Source organism: Orbicella faveolata, unplaced genomic scaffold, assembly GCF_042242905.1.
Source record: "Orbicella faveolata isolate gen_17 unplaced genomic scaffold, um_ofav_v1 contig_35, whole genome shotgun sequence".
NCBI lineage: Eukaryota > Metazoa > Cnidaria > Anthozoa > Scleractinia > Merulinidae > Orbicella > Orbicella faveolata.
In genome coordinates, this window is record NW_028301564.1 from 1293099 (window position 1) to 1312500 (window position 19402).

Here is a 19402-nt window from a genome sequence, read left to right on the forward strand (position 1 = left end):
TGTCTCCATCTGTTCCAGAAACGTTCGAGGATCTGAGCTTGTGCTGCTACACGTTGCCTCATATCAGAGGTACTTCCATAGTCGGGATCAAATGGATCATCATCAGCAATGGGGTAAGGCAGTGAAGTGATTCTTCATCCATTTAAGAGATGAGAAGGTGTTAGGGACTCTTCATCTGCACAATCACTTGATACATAGGTGATAGGGCGATCATTAAGAATGGCCTCTACTTCGACGGCGAGCGTTTGAAGTTCTGTCAGGGTGATAGATGTTCTGCCAAGTGTCTTCTTAATAGCTCTCTTCGTCAGTCCAATAAGTCGCTCCCAGAAGCCTCCGTACCAGGGCGCTCTTTAGTGCAGCCATGAGCTCTAACTGTGGTAAGGTCAACTTCTTTAAAGGGGCGACTCTCGATTCAGCCATGACTAGGGAGCACTGATCGCCACTGGTGATATAGGAGACAGCTCCATAGGCCTTAGGACTGGCATCCGCAAATACGTGCGGGTAGGGTACAGTGGGCTGTGCTTCAGAGTTTGGGAAGAAGCGTCTAGGGAAGGTGATAGTAGCTGCTTCCCTTATGCTGGCAGCAATTTCATGCCATCGGCTGCTCAGCTCAGGTGAAAGTGGCTCATCCCACTCCAGCTGTTGTTGCCACAATTCTTGGATCAGCAATTTGGCCCTTATGGTTACTGGAGACAAGAGCCCTACAGGATCGTAGACCTTGGATGAGACTTGTAATACACTGCGTTTGGTGACCAACTGCTGTTTGGGCTTGTCTTTGCTTGAAGTCAGAGTAAGGGTATCTGTAGAAGGGTCCCATTTCAAGCCAAGAATGTTCACAATGTCATTTGTATCAGCGGTACCATCCTTTGCAGCTTGTGCTCTGAGTGATGAGCTATTTGAGGACCAGGAGCGCAGGTTGAAGTGGGCTTCATTCATGATGGACCGTGCCTCCTTATAGTAGTCAACAGCTTCTAGTTCTTGATCGCAGCCTGAGATGACATTGTCAACATAGATATTCTCCTTCATATCTTCAGCCACAGGTGTGTTGTAGTCGTCCAGGTGGTGGTGGAGTGTTGCATGCAACATGAATGGGGAGCTGGTAGAGCCAAACAGAACAGTCTTGTAGCGGTAGATTTGAAACTTGCTTTCCGGATCCTCAGGGTTAGATAACCAGGAATTCTGGTAAAATCTCTATCACTTTCATTCAGGCCAACATGGAGGAATACCTTTTCGATGTCTGTTGACAAGCCATAAGTGAAGGTACGGAACCGCAGAAGAATCGAACACATGCTGTTAAGGAATGGGGGGCCAACAAGAAGGCAATCATTCAGGCTAGGGGTGTCAGGTGAAGAGTGGAAGCTGCAGTCATAAACAATTCTGATTGGTGTTGTAGCGGAGTCTTTCTTTACTGGGTGGTGAGGAATATAGTGCGCATTGTCTGTAGGCTGGGCATCATCAACTCTCTCAATGAATCCGCGTGCTTCGTGTTCAGTTATGATGTTCCCATAAGTAGTCAAGAGTTGAGGTGTGGCAGCAAGACGACGAACCATAGAACGGGTGCGCCTTTCACACTTGATGTAATTTGTTGGAAGTATTGGGGAGTCCTCCTTCCAGGGGAATTTTGCATTGAAACTGCCATCTTGATTTCTTGTGATTGAAGTATTGATGTAGTTTTCCAGGAAAACTTCATGATCATTCTTCTCTGATTGTGGAGAGATGCCCATAGCTTCTAGAGACCAAAATTTGTCTAGGTCAAGTTCATCCTCCTTTGTAGATGACATGGTTTGCGGTAAGTTCACAACAGTAGTTGAAGGGAGACTCGAGGATGCTTGTAATGGTCCTGAAAGGAGATAACCAATTTTTGACGCAACCGCTGTTGGTCCATGTCCACGGATAACATGATCTTCAATCAAATCCCAGTAGTGATCCGCACCAATAAGGAGTGAAACTTCAAAGCTCTCATCAGATGTAATTGGATGTGCAAGTTTTAGTCCTCTAAGGTGAGGGAGGTCTCCCATACCTTGGTGCATATGGGTTTGAAGGGGTGTAGCTATCTTCTCTACCACTAAAACATGGAGTGGGGTTTTTTCACCAGAAGTTGTCACAACGTTTACAGTAGCCAGAGGAAGGTGTCTAACAGCTGATGTTTGTCTTCCAAAGGCTGATAGATGAATATCTTCCTTTACTGAGGTTTCTAGTCCCAGTTGGTTAGCTAGGGTGTGAGTGATGAATGAACGTTGAGCCCCTTCATCAAAGAGAATGTTGGCTTCACAACAAATGTGATCTGTGCACACTGTAGCTATAGCTGTCTTGAGCAAGGAAGTCTGACCCAAGTGTGCCAAACTGGTTGGAGGTGTGAGTTGTATTGGTACAAGAGTGGCATGCACATGAGCTGCTGGTGGTTGTTCACATTGATTTGTGGCTTGGGGTCTGCTATGAGGAGTACTAGGTGCTTGATGTTGATTAGTACCTCGGAAGTTGGCATTGGGTGTCAAAGGTGGTGGTCCTGTGCAGAGACTGGTGTGATGTTTCCCTCGACATTTATGGCATCGGTATCGTGATTGACAGGCAGTAGATTTGTGGCTTCCTAGGCAGTTAAAGCAGAGTTTCTCTCCCTTGGCGATAGCCCACCTTTCTTGACAGTCGGTTACCACATTGCAGTTGTATGCTGGGTGAGGGCCCTTACAATATGTACATTTCCCCTTTGTTCCTGGTGGTCTAAATCGTGGAGGGTCTGATGGCTTCCTTTCAGTTTGAGAGAGAAATGAGTTGGTGACTGCAGGGGGAACTCCTGTACGAGCACCCTTTGGAGAATTTGTGTGTACGCCTATTTCCAGGATTCGAATTTCTTTGAGGATGGATTCCCTTAACTGTTGGAACTTCCATTCAGGACCATCGTGGTCGCGAGCCAAATTTGTTCGCATATCAGAGGGTAACTTTCCCAGAACAATTGGAACGAGGAGATCCCCGTAAGTGTCATGAGACCGTCCGAGAGATTCTAATCCTCTTATATGATTTTCCATGGTGTCATAGAATAGTTGCAAGCTTGAGAGTTCATAGACAGGGTTCGGGAGATCCTGAAGAGCTTGCATGTGCGCACTGATGATTTTGTTTGGTTGCCCAAAACGTTCCCTTAAGAGGTTTACGGCTTGCTCATAATTGCTATTTGTAAGGGGGAATCCAGCCACAGCTCTCGACGCATCACCCATTAGTTGAGCCTTAAGATAGGTGAATTTTTGTACCCCACCAAGGCCTGTGTTAGAGTGGACTGCTGCTTCGAAAGAATCCCAGAATGTGAACCAATGTATTGGGTTTCCAGAAAAGGTTGGTAAGTTTAACTTTGGAAGACGACTACTGTGATTGTGAGGGTTAGGAGTTTGATTACTTGACGAGCGAGGTGAAGGATTCGAGGTATTCCCAGGTGGATTTTGTTGCGGTGGTTGCATATTCAGGGGAACGTGAATAACTTGGGAAGAGGCTTGTTGAGTTCCGTTGGAGGCACCTTGAGGTACGGGTGGAGGTTCCGATTGCCCATTCACTGGTGAGGGTAAAGTTTCTAAAGTTTCTAGCGGGGGTTAATCATGACTTCCTGAGGCAACTTCTACTGATGCATTCCCATGAGGTAACGATAGTGATTGTCCCACAGTATCGGAGGAAACAGTGTTTAGGGTTTTCTTAGAAGATAACACATTAAGGAAGTTACTTATCTGTGAGGATGTTTCGTCGATTTCATCCTGAATAACTTCAGTCTCGAAGATGTCTTTCTCTATTTCGTCTGGTTCTTCGAGTAGAGCGGCGATCTTTTCGTCCAAACCCTTAATTTTCTCCTTCTTTCGTGCCAGCTGTTCCAAAATGTTGTTCAGAGATACAATGTCTTCTTCTGTTGGCGTTTCCTTAGCCATGAGAGTGGGAGCCTTCTGAAGAATTTGTGTTAGATGAGCTCTGTAGCCCGCTCGTGAAGCTCTGTGTTTGGGTAGATTGTCCGTCATTCTTGGCCTGAAATCCTGGTCCCGGCACCAAAATTATGTCGTGAAGACAGAGTTACAATGAAGAAATATCAAGGAGTCGACAAAGTTCCATTCAAACTATGTATATTCAGAGAATAAGTGTTTCTCAAGGCGGCCATGAAAGCATACAGAAAACAACCATGTGTTTCTCGCGTGTGTTACACGAACCATATCAAGTAAACAGAAACCGCTGACCGCAACTCGCTTGATTACAAATAACAATAAAATAGCGTAAGAAAATGTACTTAGAATGTTCACTTATTATAGTCTCTAAGTCTCTACAACATATGTATCGATGTTTTCACCAGCTGTATGCCACCAAAAACTGCTTGAAATCGTGCACAGAGAAGAAGTGAAGATAAAATGAATTTTGTCCGCCAAAGTAGAGTTTTTACACAGTGGAAAAGGACCAAGAGATCGGTGCAAGCTTCAACATTTCACACCTTTCAAAAAGGACGCCAAAAAAATGGCGCGACAATCGAGAGAACCTGGTATCCCCCAAACTGTGTTCAAACTGCCGAGTGTAACACACTTTTAAATTCCTTTGGATTCCTAACAAAACCCACCCAAAACAAAGACAATTACCAGGACAATATGCATGTTATCCCAACAAAAAGGAAACAACTGCCGTTATGACATCTTCATTTCATTTCAAATAATACTTTATTAATACTGAAATAATAAAACTTATGTTACTTGTTCGTGTATGTTTATTTTCATCAAACTATGGACGAATTTACATTGCCAAGACCCTATGTTATGAAAAAGTGTAAGGAACCATCTGAGAAGCAAAACCTAAAAAAATACTATAACATTTTGTATGCATTTACTTTATATCTAGATGCCGCTTTGTTATGAAAAAGCATAACCATCTGAGAAGCAAAGTCTTTAAAAAACACTACAACATTTTTTTTGCAAACTTTGTAACTAGATGCTGCTGTGTTATGAAAAGGCATAATGAAGCATTTGAGAAGCAAAGTCTAAAAAACCACTTCTATAACATTTTGCATGCAACTTTCTAACTAGATGCTGCTATATTATGGAAAAGCAGAGGTTCGGAACTATCTGAGAAGCAGTCTAAAAAAACACTTACATTTTGTATGCAAACTTTAGAACTAGATGCTGCTATGTTAAGAAAGAGAATTAGGGATGAATTAATGAATTGCTGCTTTGCATATTTAGAGCGGTTTTCAGTTGAGTGTCGAAAGTAATTAGACAATTACTTTGGTTTTGGTTTTGGTTTTTGTTTTACTACAGTTCGAGATTAGCTGAGAAGTGTAATCGGTAAGTAATTGGTTTTGGTTTTGGTTTTGGTTTTGGTTTTACGACACTCAATTGAAAACCACCCTAACATCATTATTATTTGGTTCAACAATTGGAACCCTCTTAACATTACCATATACCTTTAGAGGTGTCTCACACAAAAGGGATGTAGTGCATCCGATTTAATCTGTAGACATTGTATGTAAACCCCATACCAAATTAAAACTTATAGAGCTGGCTATCAAACTATACCAAGGACTTTCAAATAAAATGAATTGCCAAATTTTTCTAGACATTTTAGTGCTGGCCTCCAAATCATTATTATTATTATTATCACATTTTGAAAGCTACATGTACAAGTCAAAGTGAACTTTGTTTCTTGTTAATTTAATTTGCTTCTCAGTTTCTGGACACAAAACACTAAAAAAATTGCCTGTGTGTTGCCATATTCAATCGCAGTAAAAAGTTACAGAACATTTCCAAAACAGGATTAAAGAATGGTGGAGTGATCATTCAAAAATCACTCTCAGAGAAAAAAATATTTCAAAATAAAAATGAACAGACATGGATGATAAACTAGCTACTGTCCAAAATTTGAGGCAGACTCACTTTGACTTAGCTTTCAAAAAGTGATTTGGATGCTCGCACAGAGAAACCCTGAAAAATTTGATAATTCATTTTATTTCCAAATTCTTGGTATACATGTACGTGTAGATTGACAGCCAGCTTTATTGGCTTTAATTAGACATGCTAAATGTCGTGGGTGCAAGACACTCTGAAAGATGTAGGGTAACCTCAAGCCAAAGAGCTGAAAATTCAAACCAAGACCTGAGATCAGCACTAAGTGTTGACAGGATTGATGACCAAAAAGTTTTACAGTCACATTTGGAAAGCTACACTGTAAGAACCTGGGTTTCTAGTGCATGCAAAAACATACTTAAGATGCCTTTGAGAGAAGAGAGAGTTGTGTTGCACATTAATCAAGTTTACAGTGCAAACAAAGTATGAGAGGATGTGAGGGCCAGAGTTTGTGGGCTTAAAAGCATTAAAAACGATTCAGGCAACAATGTTCAAGGTTACAGATTATGTTTCATTTTGCACTGACAAAGGTAGGCAAGCTCTAGAAGCCTTTCATTTTTTGCTAGATATGGTGCAAACTTTTTATGCATTAATTAATCCAATCAAAATTTGAGTATCAAATTCAATATTGTTCTGAACTTTCAGCTCTTAACCTGAAATGAGTGGCTAATAGTCACTCTGAACAAACAGAATGAACTGATTAGATAACTTCATGTAGACATGCAAACAAATTCCTCCTAAGGCTAATAACCTAAATGAGTAATAAAACTCAATTTTCAATATTTACCTTTGGAAGGAATATGGTTAGTACAGTGGAACCTCGATTTAACGAGCCTCTATATAACGAGGTCCTCAGTATAACGAATGATTTTCATGGCCCCAGTAATAGTAGACTATACAGAAAAGAACCTTGATACAAAACCCTCTTATAGTGAACATACTTTGCCAATTCCTTGGCACTTCATTATATCAAGATTTCACTGTGGTTTGACATTACTATAGCAAATTGTCTTGAAATTTGTAGTGGTCATCAATGAAACAGGGTTTACATGTACCTTAATATAATGTATATATAAAATAACAGATGACGAACTGATCAAATGTAGATTTGACTTGACATTTTATTACTATTTAGTTTTGTACTACACAACTTGTGTGCAGTACTCACCAGATAAAAATTGCCAAATGGGAATTTACATCATTACACTGATTTGAAATACACAAGCGACCATTGGAAATGTGATAGCTACAATAAGCGAATGCTTTTACAAAACAAAGGAAAGGTGACGATACTAGGAGCTGAAATTCGAGTGATTAAGCGTCTCTGACTGCCGGTATTCATAGTTGACCGGAGGTATTACTATATAGTTGTTTGTTTTCCTCAGTTTTCATACTTTTGGATTTTTTAATTTCATCTTCCAGTCTTTCTTTCATCGCTTGATTAAACAATTCCTCGATGCAATTTATCGAGGCTTTATGATAAGCAATAGTATCCGAGAAATATTTGCATGGCCCAAACTGCCAAGGACGAAATCCTTGGTGGTGTCGCACATCTGTCACTCCCAGCCTTTCCACTAATGTACCTATGTACACGTCTTCAAGCTTCAAAGGTTTCTTGGCATCAAACATTTGCACCATTTTCAGGACAAGGTCTGACGATAGCACGTAGCCTACGCCGCCACAAAAGGCAGGATAACTGGTTTTATTGTACTCTTCCACGGACACTGCATTCTTTCCTTGCCGCGCAGGTACCACACTCCGCCTCAGGAATCCGAGATACAGCTTAGTTTTAGGTGTGTCGGAGTTTCCTAGATAGTCCATCAGTCTGTAAGGATTGACAAAGACATCGTCGTCTGTTTTCATTACAAACTGAAAGTCGCAATATTTTGCCGCCCATTCCAGACCCATTTGTGTCTTCAGTGTTAGATTTTGATAAGTGTCTCTCTGTGCTCCTCGTGCTAAGTCATTGTACATCAAGTTCTCAGCTTTTAAATATTCGTCCTGTGTACTGTCTTTCCCTTGACCGACAAGAAACATTGTTTTCCATCTTATGTTCATTGATGGATCGCTTGCCCATGTTTTCCGAATAGCTTTCCTTCTATCAATATTGTCTGGAGCAGTTGCAACCAAAATCAGAAGGAATAATGTTTGGGTGCATCGTGTACGGGATATTAAATAGGTTCGGTGTGGAAGAGTGACTTCTTTAGCTGTTGAGAATGGAACTTTTGCAGCCAGGCTAAATGACTCTTTGTTGATGGTGAGCGCAACTTCCTTTACAGCCGCCGGGCTAAACGACTGGTTGTTTATGGCGAGGGTAACGTTCTGTGGAGCATCTTGCGGTGTACCAGGTGAAATGCCGCGATGATACAAGTCGCTTTTCTGCAAAAAGGAAATGATGACTGACACGGTGACAACGACGGAAATCAGCAACGCAATGAAAAGCCTTGAGTTTCGTACATGTGTCACCCGCGACAGCATTCTGACTTGCTATAACGTTTTGTAATAGATTACAAAATTATATCTCAGCTTGAATTTCGCTGTTTTAAGGATCGTTTTGTCGCGAGTGCCTGGTTTTGAAGGTTTGCCACTGCACGAAAGACCAAATATTCGGGCCCGAATTCGCTCCAATACGGATCGGCGCACGCCACGTATGCCGCAAAGTTCTGACGTATTCGATTACGGCTGACTCGAAATACACCTGGAATATTCTAGAGAAATCCGGCCTGTTTTTCCGTATTCAAATTTAACACTCGTGAATGACTCGAAGTGTTCGATAAATCATACGGGCCACGTTTTGGTAGATTAATGTTGCATTAGATGTTCTTCGAAGATATAGCGATCATTTATGACTCCAACATTTTCGAATACTCTCAGTTGTTCGAGAGTTTGCGACTGGAACACGCGATGCACGACGCCACTTCTGACGTGAATGTCTTCGAATACTAATGAATACGTCAAGTGTGCTCTAATTTTCGAGAATCGGACGCTATGAATACGAAAGTTATGTCGCATTTTTCACAGCCAAAGATGTATTGCGTCGTCAAGAACGGGTTTTATGCAGGTAATATACGCTACCGCGTAGTTCATTCAGACAACACGCTAGTATTCCGAAGCGTCCGACTGGAACACGAGCTCGAGACTCATGCAAGTATGAAACGTGTTCGTGTTTGAATACTGAGGCATACGTGAGGTTTTAAGGTATTCTAAACGACACACTTCAAGTGTTTTGTGGTGTTCGAGGAGTCGACAAAGTTCCATTCAAACTATGTATATTCAGAGAATAAGTGTTTCTCAAGGCGGCCATGAAAGCATACAGAAAACAACCATGTGTTTCTCGCGTGTGTTACACGAACCGTATCAAGTAAACAGAAACCGCTGACCGCAACTCGCTTGATTACAAATAACAATAAAATAGCGTAAGAAAATGTACTTAGAATGTTCACTTATTATAGTCTCTAAGTCTCTACGACATCCTCCGGGGGGGGGGCGAGGAGGCTGTTCGTCCAATCTGCGATTCTCGTCATAGCTTCAGCAGCTGCAGCTCGTCTAGGTCTGGATGATGTGACTGTAGTAGATTGTTGTTCAGGACAGTCAGGCGATGCAGGTCTAGAGGCAGCGGTACTTGCAGTTATTTCAAGTGGATACAGTTTATTGACTGGTCTGTTGGTGGATCCGGTACTTGTATGTATGTGCGCAGCCCGAACAAGGCCATCACCTCCTCTAATCACTTCCTCTACGACTGCTAGTTTCCACGACGATCTGGGACCCTCGTTATGGACCAACACTACGTCTCCTTTCTTGATCGATTGCTCATTGGTCCCAGTGGTTCTGTGGAATTCACGAAGAGAAGTCAGGTATTCGTGTCTCCATCTGTTCCAGAAACGTTCGAGGATCTGAGCTTGTGCTGCTACACGTTGCCTCATGTCAGAGGTACTTCCATAGTCGGGATCAAATGGATCATCATCAGCAATGGGGTAAGGCAGTGAAGTGATTCTTCATCCATTTAAGAGATGAGAAGGTGTTAGGGACTCTTCATCTGCACAATCACTTGATACATAGGTGATAGGGCGATCATTAAGAATGGCCTCTACTTCGACGGCGAGCGTTTGAAGTTCTGTCAGGGTGATAGATGTTCTGCCAAGTGTCTTCTTAATAGCTCTCTTCGTCAGTCCAATAAGTCGCTCCCAGAAGCCTCCGTACCAGGGCGCTCTTTAGTGCAGCCATGAGCTCTAACTGTGGTAAGGTCAACTTCTTTAAAGGGGCGACTCTCGATTCAGCCATGACTAGGGAGCACTGATCGCCACTGGTGATATAGGAGACAGCTCCATAGGCCTTAGGACTGGCATCCGCAAATACGTGCAGGTAGGGTACAGTGGGCTGTGCTTCAGAGTTTGGGAAGAAGCGTCTAGGGAAGGTGATAGTAGCTGCTTCCCTTATGCTGGCAGCAATTTCATGCCATCGGCTGCTCAGCTCAGGTGAAAGTGGCTCATCCCACTCCAGCTGTTGTTGCCACAATTCTTGGATCAGCAATTTGGCCCTTATGGTTACTGGAGACAAGAGCCCTACAGGATCGTAGACCTTGGATGAGACTTGTAATACACTGCGTTTGGTGACCAACTGCTGTTTGGGCTTGTCTTTGCTTGAAGTCAGAGTAAGGGTACCTGTAGAAGGGTCCCATTTCAAGCCAAGAATGTTCACAATGTCATTTGTATCAGCGGTACCATCCTTTGCAGCTTGTGCTCTGAGTGATGAGCTATTTGAGGACCAGGAGCGCAGGTTGAAGTGGGCTTCATTCATGATGGACCGTGCCTCCTTATAGTAGTCAACAGCTTCTAGTTCTTGATCGCAGCCTGAGATGACATTGTCAACATAGATATTCTCCTTCATATCTTCAGCCACAGGTGTGTTGTAGTCGTCCAGGTGGTGGTGGAGTGTTGCATGCAACATGAATGGGGAGCTGGTAGAGCCAAACAGAACAGTCTTGTAGCGGTAGATTTGAAACTTGCTTTCCGGATCCTCAGGGTTAGATAACCAGGAATTCTGGTAAAATCTCTATCACTTTCATTCAGGCCAACATGGAGGAATACCTTTTCGATGTCTGTTGACAAGCCATAAGTGAAGGTACGGAACCGCAGAAGAATCGAACACATGCTGTTAAGGAATGGGGGGCCAACAAGAAGGCAATCATTCAGGCTAGGGGTGTCAGGTGAAGAGTGGAAGCTGCAGTCATAAACAATTCTGATTGGTGTTGTAGCGGAGTCTTTCTTTACTGGGTGGTGAGGGATATAGTGCGCATTGTCTGTAGGCTGGGCATCATCAACTCTCTCAATGAATCCGCGTGCTTCGTGTTCAGTTATGATGTTCCCATAAGTAGTCAAGAGTTGAGGTGTGGCAGCAAGACGACGAACCATAGAACGGGTGCGCCTTTCACACTTGATGTAATTTGTTGGAAGTATTGGGGAGTCCTCCTTCCAGGGGAATTTTGCATTGAAACTGCCATCTTGATTTCTTGTGATTGAAGTATTGATGTAGTTTTCCAGGAAAACTTCATGATCATTCTTCTCTGATTGTGGAGAGATGCCCATAGCTTCTAGAGACCAAAATTTGTCTAGGTCAAGTTCATCCTCCTTTGTAGATGACATGGTTTGCGGTAAGTTCACAACAGTAGTTGAAGGGAGACTCGAGGATGCTTGTAATGGTCCTGAAAGGAGATAACCAATTTTTGACGCAACCGCTGTTGGTCCATGTCCACGGATAACATGATCTTCAATCAAATCCCAGTAGTGATCCGCACCAATAAGGAGTGAAACTTCAAAGCTCTCATCAGATGTAATTGGATGTGCAAGTTTTAGTCCTCTAAGGTGAGGGAGGTCTCCCATACCTTGGTGCATATGGGTTTGAAGGGGTGTAGCTATCTTCTCTACCACTAAAACATGGAGTGGGGTTTTTTCACCAGAAGTTGTCACAACGTTTACAGTAGCCAGAGGAAGGTGTCTAACAGCTGATGTTTGTCTTCCAAAGGCTGATAGATGAATATCTTCCTTTACTGAGGTTTCTAGTCCCAGTTGGTTAGCTAGGGTGTGAGTGATGAATGAACGTTGAGCCCCTTCATCAAAGAGAATGTTGGCTTCACAACAAATGTGATCTGTGCACACTGTAGCTATAGCTGTCTTGAGCAAGGAAGTCTGACCCAAGTGTGCCAAACTGGTTGGAGGTGTGAGTTGTATTGGTACAAGAGTGGCATGCACATGAGCTGCTGGTGGTTGTTCACATTGATTTGTGGCTTGGGGTCTGCTATGAGGAGTACTAGGTGCTTGATGTTGATTAGTACCTCGGAAGTTGGCATTGGGTGTCAAAGGTGGTGGTCCTGTGCAGAGACTGGTGTGATGCTTCCCTCGACATTTATGGCATCGGTATCGTGATTGACAGGCAGTAGATTTGTGGCTTCCTAGGCAGTTAAAGCAGAGTTTCTCTCCCTTGGCGATAGCCCACCTTTCTTGACAGTCGGTTACCACATTGCAGTTGTATGCTGGGTGAGGGCCCTTACAATATGTACATTTCCCCTTTGTTCCTGGTGGTCTAAATCGTGGAGGGTCTGATGGCTTCCTTTCAGTTTGAGAGAGAAATGAGTTGGTGACTGCAGGGGGAACTCCTGTACGAGCACCCTTTGGAGAATTTGTGTGTACGCCTATTTCCAGGATTCGAATTTCTTTGAGGATGGATTCCCTTAACTGTTGGAACTTCCATTCAGGACCATCGTGGTCGCGAGCCAAATTTGTTCGCATATCAGAGGGTAACTTTCCCAGAACAATTGGAACGAGGAGATCCCCGTAAGTGTCATGAGACCGTCCGAGAGATTCTAATCCTCTTATATGATTTTCCATGGTGTCATAGAATAGTTGCAAGCTTGAGAGTTCATAGACAGGGTTCGGGAGATCCTGAAGAGCTTGCATGTGCGCACTGATGATTTTGTTTGGTTGCCCAAAACGTTCCCTTAAGAGGTTTACGGCTTGCTCATAATTGCTATTTGTAAGGGGGAATCCAGCCACAGCTCTCGACGCATCACCCATTAGTTGAGCCTTAAGATAGGTGAATTTTTGTACCCCACCAAGGCCTGTGTTAGAGTGGACTGCTGCTTCGAAAGAATCCCAGAATGTGAACCAATGTATTGGGTTTCCAGAAAAGGTTGGTAAGTTTAACTTTGGAAGACGACTACTGTGATTGTGAGGGTTAGGAGTTTGATTACTTGACGAGCGAGGTGAAGGATTCGAGGTATTCCCAGGTGGATTTTGTTGCGGTGGTTGCATATTCAGGGGAACGTGAATAACTTGGGAAGAGGCTTGTTGAGTTCCGTTGGAGGCACCTTGAGGTACGGGTGGAGGTTCCGATTGCCCATTCACTGGTGAGGGTAAAGTTTCTAAAGTTTCTAGCGGGGGTTAATCATGACTTCCTGAGGCAACTTCTACTGATGCATTCCCATGAGGTAACGATAGTGATTGTCCCACAGTATCGGAGGAAACAGTGTTTAGGGTTTTCTTAGAAGATAACACATTAAGGAAGTTACTTATCTGTGAGGATGTTTCGTCGATTTCATCCTGAATAACTTCAGTCTCGAAGATGTCTTTCTCTATTTCGTCTGGTTCTTCGAGTAGAGCGGCGATCTTTTCGTCCAAACCCTTAATTTTCTCCTTCTTTCGTGCCAGCTGTTCCAAAATGTTGTTCAGAGATACAATGTCTTCTTCTGTTGGCGTTTCCTTAGCCATGAGAGTGGGAGCCTTCTGAAGAATTTGTGTTAGATGAGCTCTGTAGCCCGCTCGTGAAGCTCTGTGTTTGGGTAGATTGTCCGTCATTCTTGGCCTGAAATCCTGGTCCCGGCACCAAAATTATGTCGTGAAGACAGAGTTACAATGAAGAAATATCAAGGAGTCGACAAAGTTCCATTCAAACTATGTATATTCAGAGAATAAGTGTTTCTCAAGGCGGCCATGAAAGCATACAGAAAACAACCATGTGTTTCTCGCGTGTGTTACACGAACCGTATCAAGTAAACAGAAACCGCTGACCGCAACTCGCTTGATTACAAATAACAATAAAATAGCGTAAGAAAATGTACTTAGAATGTTCACTTATTATAGTCTCTAAGTCTCTACGACATATGTATCGATGTTTTCACCAGCTGTATGCCACCAAAAACTGCTTGAAATCGTGCACAGAGAAGAAGTGAAGATAAAATGAATTTTGTCCGCCAAAGTAGAGTTTTTAAACAGTGGAAAAGGACCAAGAGATCGGTGCAAGCTTCAACATTTCACACCTTTCAAAAAGGACGCCAAAAAAATGGCGCGACAATCGAGAGAACCTGGTATCCCCCAAACTGTGTTCAAACTGCCGAGTGTAACACACTTTTAAATTCCTTTGGATTCCTAACAAAACCCACCCAAAACAAAGACAATTACCAGGACAATATACATGTTATCCCAACAAAAAGGAAACAACTGCCGTTATGACATCTTCATTTCAATTCAAATAATACTTTATTAATACTGAAATAATAAAACTTATGTTACTTGTTCGTGTATGTTTATTTTCATCAAACTATGGACGAATTTACATTGCCAAGACCCTATGTTATGAAAAAGTGTAAGGAACCATCTGAGAAGCAAAACCTAAAAAAATACTATAACATTTTGTATCCATTTACTTTATATCTAGATGCTGCTTTGTTATGAAAAAGCATAACCATCTGAGAAGCAAAGCCTTTAAAAAACACTACAACATTTTTTTGCAAACTTTATAACTAGATGCTACTGTGTTATGAAAAGGCATAATGAAGCATTTGAGAAGCAAAGTCTAAAAAACCACTTCTATAACATTTTGCATGCAACTTTCTAACTAGATGCTGCTATATTATGGAAAAGCAGAGGTTCGGAACCATCTGAGAAGCAGTCTAAAAAAACACTTACATTTTGTATGCAAACTTTAGAACTAGATGCTGCTATGTTAAGAAAGAGAATTAGGGATGAATTAATGAATTGCTGCTTTGCATATTTAGAGCGGTTTTCAGTTGAGTGTCGAAAGTAATTAGACAATTACTTTAGTTTTGGTTTTGGTTTTGGTTTTACTACATTTCCAGATTAGCTGAGAAGTCTAATCGGTAAGTAATTGGTTTTGGTTTTGGTTTTGGTTTTACGACACTCAATATAAAACCACTCTAACATCATTATTATTTGGTTCAACAATTGGAACCCTCTTAACATTACCATATACCTTTAGAGGTGTCTCACACAAAAGGGATGTAGTGCATCCGATTTAATCTGTAGACATTGTATGTAAACCCCATATCAAATTAAAACTTATAGAGCTGGCTATCAAACTATACCAAGGACTTTCAAATAAAATGAATTGCCAAATTTTTCTAGACATTTTAGTGCTGGCCTCCAAATCATTATTATTATTATTATCACATTTTGAAAGCTATATGTACAAGTCAAAGTGAACTTTGTTTCTTGTTAATTTAATTTGCTTCTCAGTTTCTGGACACAAAACACTAAAAAAATTGCCTGTGTGTTGCCATATTCAATCGCAGTAAAAAGTTACAGAACATTTCCAAAACAGGATTAAAGAATGGTGGAGTGATCATTCAAAAATCACTCTCAGAGAAAAAAATATTTCAAAATAAAAATGAACAGACATGGATGATAAACTAGCTACTGTCCAAAATTTGAGGCAGACTCACTTTAACTTAGCTTTCGAAAAGTGATTTGGATGTTCGCGCAGAGAAACCCTGAAAAATTTGATAATTCATTTTATTTCCAAATTCTTTGTATACATGTACGTGTAGATTGATAGCCACCTTTATTGGCTTTAATTAGACATGCTAAATGTCGTGGGTGCAAGACACTCTGAAAGATATAGGGTAACCTCAAGCCAAAGAGCTGAAAATTCAAACCAAGACCTGAGATCAGCACTAAGTGTTGACAGGATTGATGACCAAAAAGTTTTACAGTCACATTTGGAAAGCTACACTGTAAGCACCTGGGTTTCTAGTGCATGCAAAAACATACTTAAGATGCCTTTGAGAGAAGAGAGAGTTGTGTTGCACATTAATCAAGTTTACAGTGCAAACAAAGTATGAAAGGATGTGAGGGCCAGAGTTTGTGGGCTTAAAAGCATTAAAAACGATTCAGGCAACAATGTTCAAGGTTACAGATTATGTTTCATTTTGCACTGACAAAGGTAGGCAAGCTCTAGAAGCCTTTCATTTTTTGCTAGATATGGTGCAAACTTTTTATGCATTAATTAATCCAATCAAAATTTGAGTATCAAATTCAATATTGTTCTGAACTTTCAGCTCTTAACCTGAAATGAGTGGCTAATAGTCACTCTGAACAAACAGAATGAACTGATTAGATAACTTCATGTAGACATGCAAACAAATTCCTCCTAAGGCTAATAACCTAAATGAGTAATAAAACTCAATTTTCAATATTTACCTTTGGAAGGAATATGGTTAGTACAGTGGAACCTCGATTTAACGAGCCTCTATATAACGAGGTCCTCAGTATAACGAATGATTTTCATGGCCCCAGTAATAGTAGACTATACAGAAAAGAACCTTGATACAAAACCCTCTTATAGTGAACATACTTTGCCAATTCCTTGGCACTTCATTATATCAAAATTTCACTGTAGTTTGACATTACTATAGCAAATTGTCTTGAAATTTGTAGTGGTCATCAATGAAACAGGGTTTACATGTACCTTAATATAATGTATATATAAAATAACAGATGACGAACTGATCAAATGTAGATTTGACTTGACATTTTATTACTATTTAGTTTTGTACTACACAACTTGTGTGCAGTACTCATCAGATAAAAATTGTCAAATGGGAATTTACATCATTACACTGATTTGAAATACACAAGCGACCATTGGAAATGTGATAGCTACAATAAGCGAATGCTTTTACAAAACAAAGGAAAGCTGGAAATTAGGAATAAACTCTGTTATTATTGAAATACAAGAGAAGATTTAAAATTTAAAATTTAACATTTAACATTTTTCAGGAGGAATTTGTTTACATGTCTACATGAAGTTATCTAATCAGTTCATTCTGTTTGTTCAGAGAGGCTAACTCGGGTTTACAAATAATAAAGTACTTCTCCCAGAGGCGTAGGTTACATCGATTTGAAGCGGGGTTACATGGGTGAGCCTTCAAGTGACTTTGACAATAAATCAAAGTTCAAAGTCAGTTGAAAGATTTTAAAGCAAGCTGCCCCGTATAACCCCACTTCAAATCAATGTAACCTATGCCTCTGGGAGAAGTACCTTTGTAAACCTGAGTTAGCCTCTCTGAATAAATGGAATGAACTGATAACTTCATGTAGACATGCAAACAAATTCTTCCGGAAAAATGCTAAATTTGAACTTTTAAAGCTTCTGTTGTTACACAATAGTAACAGTGTTTATCTATAATTTCCAATTTTCCTTTTTTTGTAAAAGCGTTCACTTATTGTAGCTATCATATTTCCACCGGTTGCATGTGTATTTCAAATCCGTGTAATGATGTAAATTCGCATTTGGCAATTTTATCTCATGAGTGCTGCACACAAGCTGTGTACTACGAAACTAAATAGTAATAAAATGTCAAGTCAGATCTACAGTTGCTCAGTTCGTCATCTGTTATAATCACGCTCTAGTTTACTACTGAGCACTCTGAAAACAGATATGCAAATCACCTTGTTTATTGCTGCCGATAGGCAGCGTTCATATTCTTGAAGGCATTTGAGAAGTTTTGTTGGTTCGTTGGTTCGTTCTATCGGATCGTGAATTAGCCTATCAGCAATGCCCTTTGAAATATGAGGCAGCCAATGAGCAGTTCGCTTATAATCGATGAAATCCACATGTGCTCGATCAGCCGTTTTGACGTCTTTCGCGTTTCACAAGAAGGTGAGTTTTGCATTTTTTTTGTTCTCTTTGATCGATTTTTTTCGATCTCTTTTGATGAATTCTATTCGAAGAAGCATTCATCAAGGTTATGAAGCTTTCAGTGAGCATTCTTGAGGCCGACAGTGTGCATTTGTTTCCCTTGCAGCTTTGCTTTTTCTCACCTTGGGATACAGACACTAGAATCGAGGTTTACCCTGTTTACAGGTGAGTTGCTAATCTGTTATGATTACTTCTATTCGAGGAAGCATTCATCAAGGTCATGAAGCTTTCAGTGAGCATTCTCGAGGCCGACAGTGTGCATTTATGTCACTTTCAGCTTTGCTTTTCAATCGATCGCATTCGGTCGATTCTTGGACGCAAGCAGATATCGATGCTATCTTATTTCATGGAGATCGCATGTATTTACATGCTCTAACTAATGAAATGGTACCTGATACTGACATTCTTTCAATAAACCAGTTGCCGAAGGTGGCAACCTCGCAGACCAATGTCGAGTACTGTTTAAACTACAGTAAATTTTATCAGGGGCAAATTGATCGCTCATTTTGTGGAGACGGGCCATTTTGCTCACTGAGGCAGGTTTTGATTAATGCATTTTCAGATAGTCCAAATGCAATGTTAGTTCTTGATGGTTATGTCATGGCTGTTATAAAAAAATCAGATTCATTTTATCTGTTTGATTCACATGCAAGGAATTGCCTGGGAATGCCCGATGAAAATGGTACTGCTATTGTTTTAAAGTTTACTGAGCTAGATGAATTTCAAAATCATGTTGAAACTTTAGCATGTTGTCTGAATATAAGCTTATTTGAGATTGCATCTATCCATGTTAATGCTAATGTCGATGTAGCTCAGTCAACTATCTGAACAAAACCATATGAAAAGAAAAGCAGGAGAATCACTTACTGAAGTACCAGTAAGTGTTCAGAGACGAAATAATTTGTCAGACAATTCTGATGAAGAGTTAAGAAGACTTTTTAAACATGCAGAATCAAACAGAATGCACTATCATAATAAAATTAGCCTTGAAAATGATGAGCAAAGACAAGCAAGACTCGCTAAAATAAGAGACAATTATCAAAAGAGAAAAGCATCTCAAACTGATGAGCAAACACAGGCAAAACTTGCTAAAAGAAAAGACAATTATCAAAAGAGAAAAGCATCTGAGACTGATGAGCAAACACAGGCAAAACTTGCTAAAAGAAAAGACAATTATCAAAAGAGAAAAGCATCTCAAACTGATGAGCAAACACAGGCAAAACTTGCTAAAAGAAAAGACAATTATCAAAAGAGAAAAGCATCTGACACTGATGAGCAAACACAGGCAAAACTTGCTAAAAGAAAAGACAATTATCAAAAGAGAAAAGCATCTGAGACTGATGAGCAAACACAGGCAAAACTTGCTAAAAGAAAAGACAATTATCAAAAGAGAAAAGCATCCGACACTGATGAGCAAACACAGGCAAAACTTGCTAAAAGAAAAGACAATTATCAAAAGAGAAAAGCATCCGACACTGATGAGCAAACACAGGCAAAACTTGCTAAAAGAAAAGACAATTATCAAAATAGAAAAGCATCTGAGACTGATAAGCAAAGACAGG

General features: G+C 40.8%; 4 protein-coding genes across 5 annotated transcripts in view; 1 reads left to right on the forward strand and 3 right to left on the reverse strand.

The window, feature by feature from the left end:
• Positions 1 to 288: 288 nt before the first annotated feature.
• Positions 289 to 3989, reverse strand: LOC149102514 (uncharacterized). Its single transcript, XM_089273334.1, has 3 exons — positions 3704 to 3989; positions 1227 to 3538; positions 289 to 1155 (listed from the first exon to the last, which is right to left on the reverse strand). Exons 1-3 carry the CDS (start codon positions 3987 to 3989, stop codon positions 289 to 291), a joined length of 3465 nt encoding a protein of 1154 aa, XP_089129460.1.
• Positions 3990 to 6952: 2963 nt separating this feature from the next.
• Positions 6953 to 8997, reverse strand: LOC149102515 (beta-1,3-galactosyltransferase 5-like). Its single transcript, XM_089273169.1, has one exon. It carries the CDS (start codon positions 8325 to 8327, stop codon positions 7188 to 7190), a length of 1140 nt encoding a protein of 379 aa, XP_089129295.1. The 5' UTR covers positions 8328 to 8997; the 3' UTR covers positions 6953 to 7187.
• A 104-nt stretch (positions 8998 to 9101) lies between these two features.
• LOC149102516 (uncharacterized) lies at positions 9102 to 13156 on the reverse strand. The gene has a single exon (XM_089273162.1). The coding sequence runs from the start codon at positions 13154 to 13156 to the stop codon at positions 10733 to 10735; it is 2424 nt and encodes an 807-aa protein (XP_089129288.1). The 3' UTR covers positions 9102 to 10732.
• Positions 13157 to 17741: 4585 nt separating this feature from the next.
• The window catches only part of LOC149102517 (uncharacterized), an 8132-nt gene continuing 6471 nt past the window's right edge, over positions 17742 to 19402 (forward strand). Inside the window, exons 1-2 of one of the 2 annotated variants that reach the window (XM_089273170.1) lie at positions 17742 to 17801; positions 17947 to 18005. The gene's annotated coding sequence lies outside the window, so the exon portion shown is untranslated. Of the gene's footprint in view, positions 18006 to 19402 lie in introns of both variants that reach the window. The other variant, XM_089273171.1, reaches the window with a different exon arrangement.